The 14,895-nt window shown below is 40.5% G+C and overlaps 1 protein-coding gene across 1 annotated transcript in view; it reads left to right on the top strand.

The window, feature by feature from the left end:
• Window positions 1–14,895, top strand: part of DSCAM (DS cell adhesion molecule) — an 827,097-nt gene that overhangs the window by 507,425 nt on the left and 304,777 nt on the right. Inside the window, exons 7-9 of the mRNA XM_042237343.2 lie at window positions 429–704; window positions 11,272–11,568; window positions 12,306–12,581. Of these exons, the coding sequence (XP_042093277.2) occupies window positions 429–704; window positions 11,272–11,568; window positions 12,306–12,581 (849 nt within the window). The remainder of the gene's footprint in view (window positions 1–428; window positions 705–11,271; window positions 11,569–12,305; window positions 12,582–14,895) is intronic.

The raw sequence follows: 14,895 nt of genomic DNA, 5'->3' as shown, positions 1-14,895 counted from the left end.
TTGGTGCTCAGCCTTCTTTATGGTCCAACTCTCACACTGGTAAATGACTGCTGGAAAAACCATAGCTTTGACTCTATGGACTTCTGTTGACAATGTGATGTCTCTGCTTTTTAATCTGCTGTCTAGGTTTGTCAAAGCTTTTCTTCCAAGGAGCAACTATCTTTTGCTTTCATGTCTGCAGTCACCATCCAAGCTAGTACAAAATTAAGACTGTATAATTACATAAATTCTATGAACTTAACAGCTCAATTTAATATCTTTCACTATTCAGTGCTCTGTATGAGGGAAAAACCTACCTTGACATATTGTCAAATGGCCAAAAATGCTTGTGAAGATACATTTGCCTTTTCAAAAGTCCATCATGTTGAAATATTCTCTACATGTGTGATGATTTTACCTTCTTTTTTTTCTCTTCCCCAAAACTCCAGAGCCACTGAAAGCTACCATCAGCCCCAGGAAAGTTAAAAGCAGTGTGGGCAGCCAGGTTTCCTTGTCCTGCAGCGTGACCGGAAGTGAGGACCAGGAACTCTCCTGGTACCGAAATGGTGAAATACTCAACCCTGGAAAAAATGTGAGGATCACAGGGATCAACCACGAAAACCTTATAATGGATCACATGGTCCGAAGTGACGGGGGAGCCTACCAGTGTTTTGTGCGCAAGGACAGGCTGTCCGCTCAAGACTTTGTGCAGGTGGTCCTTGAAGGTCAGTGGGCCTTGTTACAGGGTTCAGCTGAAAAAAAGAACCCAAACCCAGAGCACTCAAAAGCAAGAGCAAAGGGTGAAGCGGAGCTCATAACTGAGTTTTAAGATTTCTGTCTGATCAGCTAGTAACTCTCCTCTAATTTTCTAGCTCATTTGGCAAATAAAAGATTAATTTCTGATGAAGTGATCACTGTTTCTAGTAGAAGTAACATAAATAACATGATTTAACATAAAGTCAAGTAACATAAATGCTGCTTACTCAGTGTTTAAAGTTACTTGGCAAGATATGGACCAAAGAGACTTGAGACTGATGGATGGGTCGTGAATCCATTGTCCTCTTGACCAGGCTTTCTCAGGGCTGCTTAGCTGGGTGGGCTGCTGTATGCACTGTAGGATGCTGAGTGGAGTCTCACCTCTATCTGCTAAATGCTCGCAATGCCTCCTTCCAGTTATGACGAACAAGTGTCCTTTGGGGGAGCAAAATAGCCCCCCTCAAAGTTCATAAGCACAACCTTGGATGCAACACTTAGAGCAACATTTCAGCATAGTGTTTTGTGGACTGTAAAAATGGCATCTGGGTTGTAGAGTTGTCCCAGTTTGGGTCCCGAGAGTCACAGATTTAGGTGAATGGAATTTTTGAAGAGTTGCCTTGTGTTATCATAATGAGTTTTAGGCTTTTTTTTAACTGCCTACTGCTTACTTACATCTTCAAGCTTATCAATCAGCCAGGGAAAGACCCTGTCCAGGTAACATTCAAGCAAGAGATACGTTTATCACTAGATAATTTTTGAACTAGCTTTTATCTGTAAATTTGCATGTCTTGTTCGAAATTGTGCCATTATATATAATTTAAAATTCATCTGTTATCAACTGATTAGAATAACTACATGACTTTCATATAGCCTAAAGCAGGGGAAAAGAAAATCCATTTAATATGAAATAAGTTTAAATATCTCTTGATGCTAAGAGTCTATTTCTCATATTACTGTTTTAACCTCAGCTAATTTTTAAGAAGAAACGGGCTTAGGATAACATTCTTATTTTGATTCAAGCAGTTTCTTGCAGACAGTGAGCATTTTAAAGCACAGATGCAGGTAGCTGAAAGCACGGTACTCATATTAAAAGCCTGACGCTGTGTTTCCATACTTAAGTGCAGAAAGTAATCAATTTGCACAGAGCCGGTTTGCTAATGGCGATGCCCTGCAGTCCTCACATAGTCACTATTTTTAGATTCTTTGTAGAAAAGGGAGAGATTACCTGTCTAGGCCTTGTTACCTTGGAAACCACCTCGTGTGACCAAGAAAACCGAAGGAGCATATTGATAATCCATAATAATGTCAAAAGAGGTGAGGTTATCAGAGAGCGACAGCAAGAAAGATTTCAAAGACACTCCAGTCTCACTGGGAAAATAATGTCTGCTTTAATCTCCAAAAAAGCCTGTCGCTTGAATAAAAAGAGGGGTGAGAGGAGCCCACTGTGCCCACTCACAGATTTATTTGTTGCCTGTCAGTTTCTGTTCAGGACAAGAAGCTTCACTTATTTATTTATTTTTTTTCTCGTCTGAGAAATGGCAGTGCTAATGTCGCCAAAGAGAGCAGAAATGGAATTACAAACACATACCCAGTAACTGCCTTAAGATGGTGTCTAACTAGACTCTTGTTATGATGTAACATCCTGTAATTGCTATGAATTAACTGATTATAAAAACTCACAATGCTATCAACTAAGAATGGCCATGGATATAATGTAGAATTTTGGAATATTTCCTGTGAGGACAAAGAAACTGGAAAGGAAGTTTAAAGAAACTGGAACTAATAATTACAGGCTCAAGATCAGACCAGAACACCTAGAAAGTAGAATCATAAAAAAGAACAGGTCTTGTTTCTGGAAATTATGGAGTAGTATGTATCACACTAACCTGCGAGAAGATGAAAATAATGAACTTTGGGAAAAGCAAAATAATTTACAGACCCTATGGAAATACCCAAAAGCAGGCAGGAAGAATTTGACCTTTGAAAGAAGGGGGAAATATCAGTAATTTTCTACACAAATATCACATTTCCCCTGAGGATATTTTCCAGTGCTAGTGGGGTGGGGCTTCACAGCTGGTGCTAGTGGTAAAGAATCTTCCTGCCAACGTAGGAGACATAAGAGATAAGGGTTCGATCCTTGGGCCATGAAGATCCCCTGGAGAAGGAAATGGCAACCACTTCAGTATTCTTGCCTGAAGAATCCCATGGACAGAGGAGCCTGGCAGGTCCATAGAGTTGCAAAGAATTACACAAGACTGAGCACACACACACAGTCTTAATGAGATTGAAATGAATTTTTTTTTATTTATTGTTTTCAACTTTCAAAAACCCCATCAATATGCATGACTACATCTATCAAACATAGTTTTTAAAAGTTAAAACCAAATAAAGATATTTTCAATAAACAAAAGCTTGTGAAGAGCATGATGCCAGAAGTCCTGCATGCTAAGAAACAGTAAATGAAACCATTCATGATGAAGAAATGACATGAATCTGGAAATTCAGGTAGAAATAAAGTGCATGAAAAATGACAAATGTGTTGGTAACCATTTAGCAAAATTGTTTTCTCATATAATTTTTCTAAATCACTTCAGTTCAGTTGCTCAGTCATGTCCAACTCTGTGCGACCACATGACACAGCATGCCAGGCCTCCCTGTCCATCACCAACTCCCAGAGTTTACTCAAACTCATGTCCATTGAGTCAGTGATGCCAGCCCGCCATCTCATCCTCTGTTGTCCCATTCTCCTCTGGCCCTCAATCTTTCCCAGCATCAGGGTCTTTTCCAATGAGTCAGCTCTTTGCATCAGGTGGCCAAGTACTAGAGTTTCAGCTTCAGCATCAGTCCTTCCAATGAACACCCAGGACTGATCTCCTTTAGGATGGACTGGTTGGATCTCCTTGCAGTCCAAGGGACTCTCAAGAGTCTTCTCTGACACTACAGTTCAAAAGCATCAAATCTTCAGTGATCAGTTTTCTTTACAGTCCAACTCTCACATCCATACATGACCAATGGAAAACCATAGCCTTGACTAGACGCGCTTGTGTTGGCAAAGTAATGTCTCTGCTTTTCAATATGCTATCTAGGTTGGTCATAACTTTCCTTCCAAGAAGTAAGCGTCTTTTAATTTCATGGCTGCAATCACCATCTGCATTGATTTTGGAGCCCCCAAAAATAAAGTCTGACACTGTTTCCACTGTTTCCCCATCTATTTGCCATGAAGTGATGGGACCAGATGCCATGATCTTAGTTTGCTGAATGTTGAGCTTTAGGACAACTTTTTCACTCTCCTCTTTCACTTTCATCAAGAGGCTTTTTAGCTCCTCTTCACTTTCTGCCATAAGGGTGGTGTCATCTGCATATCTGAGGTGATTGATATTTCTCCTGGCAATCTTGATTCCAGCTTGTGCTTCTTCCAGCCCAGTGTTTCTCATGATGTACTCTGCGTATAAGTTAAATAAGCAGAGTGACAATATACAGCCTTGATGTACTCCTTTTCCTATTTGGAACCAGTCTGTTGTTCCATGTCCAGTTCTAACTGTTGCTTCCTGACCTGCATATAAGCTTCTCAAGAGGCAGGTCAGGTGGTCTGTATTCCCATCTCTTTCAGAATTTTCCACAGTTTATTGTGATCCACACAGTCAAAGGCTTTGGCATAGTCAATAAAGCAGAAATAGATGTTTTTCTGGAACTCTCTTGCTTTTTTGATGATCCAGCAAATGTTGGCAATTTGATCTCTGGTTCCTCTGCCATTTCTAAATCCAGCTTGAACATCTGGAAGTTCATGGTTCATGTATTGCTGAGGCCTGGCTTGGAGAATTTTGAGCATTACTTTACTAGCATGTGAGATGAGTGCAATTGTGCAGTAGTTTGAGCATTCTTTGGCATTGCCTTTCTTTGGAATTGGAATGAAAACTGACCTTTTCCAGTCTTGTGGCCACTGCTTAGTTTTCCAAATTTGCTGGCATATTGAGTGCAGCCTTTTCTCAGCATCATCTTTCAGGATTTGAAATAGCTCTGCTGGAATACCATCCTTCTTTGTTCGTAGTGATGCTTCCTAAGGCCCACTTGACTTCACATTCCAGGATGTCTGGCTCTAGGTGAGTGATCACACCATCATGATTATATGAGTTATTAAGATCTTTTTTTCTATAGTTCTTCTGTGTATTCTTGCCACATCTTCTTAATATCTTCTGCTTCTGTTAGATCCCTACCATTTCTTTCCTTTAATGAGCCCATGTTTGCCTGAAATGTTCCCTTGGTATATCTAATTTTCTTGAAGAGATCTCTAGTCTTTCCCATTCTATTGTTTTCCTCTATTTCTTTGCACTGATCACTGAAAAAGGCTTTCTTATATCTCCTTGCTGTTCTTTAGAACTCTGCATCCAAATGGGTGTATCTTTCCTTTTCTCCTTTGTTTTTCGCTTCTCTTATTTTTACAGCTATTTGTAAGGCCTCCTCAGACAGCCATTGTGCTTTTTCGCATTTCTTTCTCTTGGGGATGGTCTTGATTCCTGTCCTCTGTACAGTGTCACGAACCTCCATTCATAGTTCATCAAGCACTCTATCAGATCTAGTCCCTTAAATCTATTTCTCACTTCCACTGTATAGTCATGAGGGATTTGATTTAGGTCATACCTGAATGGTGTAGTGGTTTTCTCCACTTTCTTCAATTTCGGTCTTTGGCAATAAGGAGTTCATGATCTGAGCCACAGTCAGCTCCTGGTCTTGTTTTTGCTGACTGTATAGAGCTTCTCCATCTTTGGCTGCAAAGAATATAATCAATCTGATTTCAGTGTTGACCATCTGGTGATGTCCATGTGTAGAGTCTTCTTTTGTATTGTTGGAAGAGGATGTTTGCTATGAACAGTGCGTTCTCTTGGCATAACTCTATTAGCCTTTGTCCTGCTTCATTCTGTACTTCAAGGCCAAATTTGCCTGTTACTCTAGGTGTTTCTTGACTTCCTACTTTTGTATTTTTCTAAATAGCAACTGACAAATTATAACAGTACATCATTTTATTATAGTTTTTAGCATACATAAAATTATACAAAGTACAGAATATAAATTAATTTTTTGAGATTATCTATTGCAAGATTCCTCCATTTTATCTGAATAATTATAATTTTAACTTCTCATAGGTGTTTAAAACTATAAAATTTGCATATACACACTCATTAATATACATGTAATGAAAATGAAAAGGCAAATATGAAATGAGAGAAAATGTTTAGTACATACATTTATATATAATGTATAGTGTATATATATATATATATATATATATGTCTGACAAACATTATGTGTAATTTAATCTGACCTGAAAGTGTTTGTTGCTCAGTTGTGTCCAACTCTTTGCAACCCCATGGACTGTAGCCTGTCAGGCTCCTCTGTCCGCAGGATTTTCCAGGCAAGAATACTGGAATGGGTTCCCATTTCCTTCTCCAAGGGATCTTCCCAACCCAGGGATTGAATTCGAGTCTCCTTCATCGTAGGCAGACTCTTTACTGTCTGAGCCATCAAGGATGTAATCTGGTCTATATACATGTAAAAGTAAATTTGTACTGACTTGTATATATGTGTGTATATTCATCATATTCAGTTTGTATGTATATATTATACATATACAAGTATTCAGTAGACATAAAGAACTGCTACCAATCAATACCAAAGAAAAATAGTGTAACATAAAAATGGAAAAAAAAGATTTGAACAGACATTTCATGAAAGGAAATACACAAATGGCCAATAAACACACAAAAAAACCAATAGTACTTCCATAGCATTTGTCATGGAGAAGGCAATGGCACCCCACTCCAGTACTTTTGCCTGGAAAATCCCATGGACGGAGGAGCCTGGTGGGCTGCAGTCCATGGTGTCGCTGGGAGTCGGACACGACTGAGCGACTTCACTTTCACTTTTCACTTTCATGCATTGGAGAAGGAAATGGCAACCCACTCCAGTGTTCTTGCCTGGAGAATCCCAGGGATGGGGGAGCCTGGCGGACTGCCATCTCTGGGGTCGCACAGAGTCAGACACAACTGAAGTGACTTAGCAGCAGCAGCAGCAGCATTTGTCCAATAATGCAAAATCTGTATCTAATCACAAGGAAATAGCAAACTGGATTTGAACAACTGGCTACAAAGTAATTCTTCAAAAATGTCAAAGTCAAGAATTGAGTAGAAATTGGAGAATGTTACAGATTAAAAGAGACTAATGAGACACTGCAAATAAATGTAAGGTATGATAATGGTTGGACTGGGAAAAACAACTATAAGGGACATAACTGGTCAATAGACAGACTCTGCATTAGATAACACCACGGTTCCAAAGTTGCAGCTCCTAATTTTACTAACTGTACTCTGGTTGTGACAGAGTACATGTAGGGCACACACAAACATGATTGGAAGCCAAGAACAGGCTGAAGTCATGCATGGTGATAGAAATCTGAAGAGTGCACGTGATGCGTAGAGACTGCTGGAAAGAACCCCTGACAACATGCTGGGAGGTGGTAGAAATGACTCTTATCTCCTTCATTTTGTGCTTCAGTTCAGTTCAGTCGCTCAATCATGTCCGACTCTTTGCGACCCCATGAACTGCAGCACGCCAGGCTTCCCTGTCCATCGAGTCAGTGATGCCATCCAGCCGTCTCATCCTCTGTCGACCCCTTCTCCTCCTGCCCCCAATCCCTCCCAAAATCAGAGTCTTTTCCAATGAGTCAACTCTTCGCATGAGGTGGCCAAAGTACTCGAGTTTCAGCTTTAGCATCATTCCTTCCAATGAACACCCAGGACTGATCTCCTTTAGAATGGACTGGTTGGATCTCCTTGCAGTCCAAGGGACTCTCAAGAGTCTTCTCCAACACCACAGTTCAAAAGCATTAATTCTTCTGCACTCAGATTTCTTCACAGTCCAACTTTCACATCCATACATGACTACTAGAAAAACCATAGCCTTGACTAGATGGATCTTTATTGGCAAAGTAATGTCTCTGCTTTTGAAAAACCATAGCCTTGACTAGATGGACCTTTGTTGGCAAAGTAATGTCTCTGCTTTTGAATATGCTGTCTAGGTTGGTCATAACTTTCCTTCCAAGGAGTAAGCGTCTTTTCATTTCATGGCTGCACTCACCATCTGCAGTGATATTGGAGCCCAGAAAAATAAAATCTGACACTGTTTCCGCTGTTTCCCATCTATTTCCCATGACGTGATGGGACCAGATGCCATGATCTTCGTTTTCTGAATGTTGAGCTTTAAGCCAACCTTTTCACTCTCGTCTTTCACTTTCATCAAGAAGCTTTTTAGTTCTTCTTCACTTTCTACCATAAGGCTGGTGTTATCTGCATATCTGAGGTTATTGATATTTCTCCAGGCAATCTTGATTCCAGCTTGTGCTTCTTCTAGCCCAGAGTTTCTCATGATGTACTCTGCATAGAAGTTAAATAAGCAGGGTGACTATATACAGCCTTGTGCTTACATAGATGTATTTATTTAACAAAACTCATTCTGTGGGTACTCTTAAGATACATTTAGCTGTGGGTAAACTTTATCTACAAAAATAAAGGCATAAGTGAAGAAAACTTTCCCCAATAGATTTTAAAATAAAACTTGACAGTTCAATGCTTAGTGTAAAAATCAGTTGAAAGAAATTTATAGCTAAACACCTCCTGACAAAATATGTTGAGTTTAAGGTCAAATAAAATAACTTCAACATTTTCAAGCATCAACAATTGGTCATATACAAAGAATTATGATCGGAATGACATCTAACTTCTCTGTAAATTAAATGTAGAGCACATTGAAGTCATGTCTGCAGGGTTCTCAGGGCTAAAGTGCAGATTTTCTATGTTGATATTATGAAGTTATTTATGTCATCTTTGATAGTAAAAGAAAGATGTTTGTAACCTAAGAATCTGACCCTGAAAAAAATATACTTGAAAGCCTTCTTCAGCCTCCCAAAATGTGAGCTGGAATGAAGTTAAGATTCAGCAATTTGCAAATGAAAAGATGGTGCAACACTTACCTTCAGTAATGGAATTGCAAGAGAGCTTTAGAATTTTTTTTCTGTTTTTTTAAAATAATTTATTTTTTATTGAAGGATAATTGCTTTACAGAATTTTGCTGTTTTCTGTCAAACCTCAACATGAATCAGCCATAGGTATATATAAATCCCCTCCCTTTTGTTTCTAACTTTTCTTTTGCTTATCTATGCTTTCAAATTTTCAGCAGTGAATACATGTAATTGTTATAACTTAAATCAAAAAGTTAAAAAAAATCTGTTAATCATTAACGTTCAATTTGTACCAATTTAAAAAAATATATCTCCACCATCAAGGTTTATTACTAGACACAGAAATCCAGTTGCACGTGATCATAGTGCTGTCAAAATGATATATTTATGCCTGGAAAAAAAAAAGTGTCACAATGTTGATTTATATGCCTAAAGCTGGGAGATCCATTGGTAACTTTCCATTCTTTTGACTTTCACACATTTTCTCTAATATGTGTGTATCACTCTAATGTGTATGTGCTCAGTTGTATAGTCGTGTCAACTCTTCTTGACCCCATAGACTATAGCCGCCAGGCTTCTCTGGCCATGGATTTATCCAGGCAAGAATCCTGGAGTGTGTTGCCATTTCCTCCTCCAGGGGATCTTCCCGACCCAGGGATTGTACCTGTGTCTCTTGCATCTCCTGCATCAGCAGCAGATTATTTACCACTAGTGCCACCTGGGAGGCCCTGTATCTCTCTAATGGAGGCCTAATATACATGAAAAAAATGCATTTGTTGTTACTAGCATATAACTTTGGGCTTCTCTGGTAGTTCAGCTGGTAAAAAAGCTGCCTGCAATGCAGGAGACCTGGGTTCAATACCTGGGCTGGGAAGATCCCCTGGAGGAGGGCATGACATCCCACTCCAGTATTCTTGTTTGGAGAATCCCGATGGACAGAGGAGCTTGGCAGGCTACAGTCCATGAGCTCACAAAGGTCGTACATGACTGAGTGACTAAGCACAGGACAGCACATAGAATATAACCTTAAGGAGGTATTCTAATACATGATTTAAAAAAATAATGGAATATGAAAATTTGGTCTTTGTCAAAAACATTGGAAATTTCTGTGGAAACATTCCTAAGATTAATCTCCTTGTTTTCCTGGGACGGTCATGAGTTGTGTCTGTTCTCCTAGTATCAGTTTTATTCTCAGAAGTATCCCAGATAAATTAATGACCACCTTACTTACAGTGAGCTTCCCCTGGTGGCTCGGATGGTAAAGCGTCTGCCTGCAATGCGGGAGACCCTGGTCCAATCCCTGGGTGGGGAAGATCTCCTGGAGAAAGAAATGGCAACCCACTCCAGTACTCTTGCCTGGAGAATCCCACAGACAGGGGGCCTGGTAGGCTACAGTCCATGGGGTTGCAAAGACTCAGGCATGACTGAGTGACTTCACTTTTCACTTTAGTTATAATACTTACAGAATCTAAAGTATGACAGAAATAAACTTATCCATGAATCAGGAACAGACTCACAGGCATAGAGAACAGACTGGTGGTTGCCACAGGGAAGGAGAGTCGGAGAGGGATGGATTGGGAGTTCAGGATTAGCAGATACAAAGTATTGATCAGTACATAAAGGGTGGATTCAATTGGCATGAGTTTGAGCAAACTCTGGGAGACAGTGAAAGACAGGGCAGCCTGGTGTGCTGCAGTCCCCGTGGTCGCAAAGAGCTGGATATGACTGAGCGCCTGAACAACAACAAATAGGATGGATAAACAGTGAAGTCCTACTGTATAGTCCCGGGAACTATACTCAGTATCCTGTGATAAGCAACAATGGAAAAGAATCTGAAAAATAACATATGTATGTATAACTGAATCACTTTGCTGTAGAGCAGAAACTAATAAATCAACTATGCTTCAGTAAAATAACATTTTTAAAAAAGAAAGAAAAGATACTTATGGAGACATTTAATAATACTGAAAGGGCCCAACTTGATATAGCTTTTACACAGGGCCTTCATGAAAATTCACATTCAGTTATCATTATTTATCATTAAAACTATAAAAGATGATTCCTTATGAGAAAATGACAGAGAAATAAATAAGCAATGTCTTAGTTCTTTCTTCCTCTAAACAGTTCCCCATTGAGCAATCCCTAATTAACTGGGAGGAAGTAGAAAGCTAAATTAGCCATGGAGGTGGGTGAATTTCCTCTGTTTGCAACTTTGGGTGGGGACCTCACAGTTCGGAATTATAAACTTCTTGGGAGATGACATTCTCTATCATGAACATCTGAGTTGCATGATTATGACAATCAAGAAATAGAGGAGAGAGAGATTAAAGCTAGCTAAGTCTCCATTTACTTATTTTGAAACTGAAGTGTTGTCCTACGCGGAACTTAGCTTTATCAATAAAACCAGTCTTTTGAGGGGCGTTTGATAGCCACTCCACCCACCCTCTGATCATCCAATAGACATACTCGGAAGTCCTTTAATTATGCATATGTGCCACTTCCATGCGTGGTTTGTCTTCCTGCAGATGGAACTCCCAAAATCATTTCCGCCTTTAGTGAGAAGGTGGTGAGTCCAGCCGAGGCCGTGTCCCTGATGTGCAACGTGAAGGGAACGCCACTGCCCACGATCACGTGGACCCTGGACGACGACCCCATCCTCAAGGGCGGCAGCCACCGCATCAGCCAGATGATCACGTCGGAGGGCAACGTGGTCAGCTACCTGAACATCTCCAGCTCTCAGGTCCGCGACGGGGGTGTCTATCGCTGCACGGCCAACAACTCTGCGGGCGTCGTCCTCTACCAGGCTCGAATAAACGTAAGAGGTGCTTGTCGAATCAACTCCTCAAAAAACACACATGACTCATTGTAGCGGAGAAGGAGGTTTCTGCATGCACCGAGCCCAGTCTTGGAATGCCAGACCGGATTAATGTCGCTTCCTTGTCTCCTGCCCTCTTGCTTCCCACTGAGGAATGGCAGTGACCGGATCACTGCTGGAAATGGCATTTTGGTTTCCTTAGTCAGCTTGTTCTCTTGTTTTACTCTTAAACTTGTCCTCTGGAGCTTTCTTTTCCTGGTTTATGCTCTGCATGCTCTCTCCTTCCTCCTCTTCTGTTCTACGACATTCTTCATGTACGTGGTACTTACCTTACATTCATAGTGCAACATGGCATAACCTCCATCCTCACAATCTATTTTACAGAGAGTTAAGCAGCTGAATTGCTAACAGCATCTCACCAGCTGAATATGATTGTTCAGTGAAGCTTGTTACTTTTTATTGATTAAATTGCCTTTTAGCCTATAATTCAAAATGTTTTAAATAGAAGTAGTTGATAATTAGCACTCGTTCAATTCATTGGAAGGCAATGAAATGAAAAGGAAAAGGAAAAAAAAAAAAACCTTCTTAGTGGAAAATGCCAAATGCAGAAAAAAATTGCTGAATTGAAAAAGATGTCCTTCCATGAAAACAAATACATTTTTAAACTCAAGGAAAAGTGTACTCATTTCCACACATAAAATGTACCCTTAAATTATTTTCAAGAGTTTCTCTGTGTCTCTCCAGGGCCTGCAAGCATTCGACCAATGAAAAATATCACAGCAATAGCGGGGCGGGACACATACATTCACTGTCGTGTGATTGGCTATCCGTATTACTCCATCAAATGGTACAAGAACTCGAATCTGCTTCCTTTCAACCACCGCCAAGTGGCATTTGAGAATAATGGAACCCTAAAACTCTCCGATGTGCAGAAGGAAGTTGACGAGGGGGAGTACACCTGCAACGTGCTAGTCCAGCCCCAACTTTCCACCAGCCAGAGTGTCCACGTGACTGTCAAAGGTAAGGCTGTGCCCTCTGTCCCCACCCAAGTCACCATTGCTAAGTTTGTCCACCAAGAGTGAAATAATCTGAAAACCTGCATGTTCAGAATGAAGAATGATAAAGTGTATTAGATGTTCTGTTCTCTTCGCCAGTGCATCCTCACCGGACTGATGGTTAAGATAGTCTTCTTTCCACATGAATTTTTGGCTTGGTTTTCCAGAGGATGTGTGTTTTGATAATATCATAGAAAAAAACACATCATATCTAGTTGTCTGACAAATCATTATAAAACACTTAGCTTTGTTTTTCTACAGTCTCCTAAAAGTAAGTTCTTTTAGAATCCACCTGGAAGAGATTTTGTGCAATGCATAAAGACTTCACACAAAATAAATGAGCAGATCAAAGCAAAAACATAGGAATGAAATGAATGGACAACCCCACAGAAAATTTTCTAGACTTTTATATTTTTCTTTACATCATGACGTCATGATGTGGACAGTCATGAAATCTAACCATCAGGATGAATTTTGGTGATTATGTAACTCAACACCAGCCTCCTTGTCATGCAGTTAAGCTGCATGTCTGAGCTGCCCAGTTACCCCCCTAGGTACCAACAACTGTCTTTTAGTGTCTTGGCTGCAAAACTTCATAGGTTTTTTATGGTCCTCCCCAGCCATTTTTTTCTCACAAATCCTGTTAGTTTATCTATTTAGGGACACCTATAAATTCTCATACACACACGTACTCTCACATAATGTAATGTATTATTTGGTGTATGTTGTGCAACATATGGTTCCCCTTGTGTCTCCATGGTAAAGAATCTACCTGCCAATGCAGGAGACATGGGTTTGATCCCTGGCCCAGGAAGATCCCTTGGAGAAGGAAATGGCAAGCCACTCCAGTATTCTTGCCTGGATGGACAGAGGAACCTGGTGAATTACAGTCCATGGAGTTCACAAACATTCAAACGTGACTTGGCGACTGAACAAAAACAACAGTGTAATGTATTTATATTAATACATGTACATATACCTGCACATGAATAATTTTGAATTTTTAAACAACTGCATATCTTAAGAGTTTTCTCAAATCATTAGAAATTCTTGGCAAGCCATAGCTGCAGGAAACTTCATTTTGTGATTTATTTCTTGACTCATGATGAATGGAATATCTACTCTATGTCCAGCAGGTCAATACCTTAGAAAATAAATCCTATTTGATGGCTAAGAATTTTCCCCAGAAGAAATCAACCCCAGGGATAAAAAGAAACCAAGCAAAGAATTTGATAGGGAGGATGCAGGGGCGGGCCAGATGGAAGGAGGCTGTGAGCTGTGACAATCAGATCAGGGAGACAAGAAGCAGAATGCCCTCCCAATAAAGATGATGTAAAACTAAAGACATCTATCAAACTTTGTTGGTGTTCAGTCACTCAGTCTTGTTTGACTCTTTGCAACCCCACAGACTACAGCACTCCAGGTCTCCCTGCCTTCACCCTCTCCTAGAGTTTGCTCAGACTCACGTCCATAGAGTCGGTGATGCCACGCAACTGTTTCATTCTCTGTCATCCTTCTCCTCCTGTCTTCCATCTTTCAGAGCATGAGGGTCTTTTCCAATGAGTTGGCTGTTCACACCAGGTGGCCAAATTATTGGAGCTTTGACTTCAGCATCAGTCCTTTCAATGAGTATTCAGAGTTGATTTCCTTTAGGATTGACTGGTTTGATCTCCTTGCACTTTAGGGGACTCTGAAACTTACCACAGCCAAATGATCAAAGCCAGAGTCATTCCTGGCTGTCTCTAATGACAGCAGAGTAGATGACAAAGTAGATGTGCCCATGGACCCTGCCATAGGAAAATATCACACACTAACAAAAATTTTATTAGAAAGACTTTAAACAATGGGCTTACCAAGAAGCTGGGAATACAAAACTTGCTAAAGAAATCTGTGTCCCACTGGAATTCATTCATCGTAGGTTAACATTTTGTGCACACGTCTGGGCAGAGGGGTATTCCCAGGTGGCTCAGTGGTAAAGAACCTGCCTGCCAGTGCAGGAGTCTCAGGAGATGCAGGTTCAGTCCCTGGATCAGGAAGATCCCCTGTAGGAGGAAATGGCAACTCACTCCAGTATTCTTGCCTGGAGAATCTGACGGACAGAGGAACCTGGAGGGCTATAGTCTATAGGGTTGCAAAGAGTCGACTATGGCTGAGTGACGGAGCATGTGGCCGAGGAGAGAGTATATGTTCTTGTTGTCCCATCACTAAGCCACGTCTGACTCTTTGGGACCTCTTGGACTGCAGCATCCCAGGCTTCCCTGTATTTCACTCTCTTCCTG

This window comes from Ovis aries, chromosome 1, assembly GCF_016772045.2.
Source record: "Ovis aries strain OAR_USU_Benz2616 breed Rambouillet chromosome 1, ARS-UI_Ramb_v3.0, whole genome shotgun sequence".
Taxonomy (NCBI): domain Eukaryota; kingdom Metazoa; phylum Chordata; class Mammalia; order Artiodactyla; family Bovidae; genus Ovis; species Ovis aries.
The sequence above is the reverse complement of the archived record's forward strand: the minus strand, read 5'-3'. Positions and strand labels throughout refer to the sequence as shown.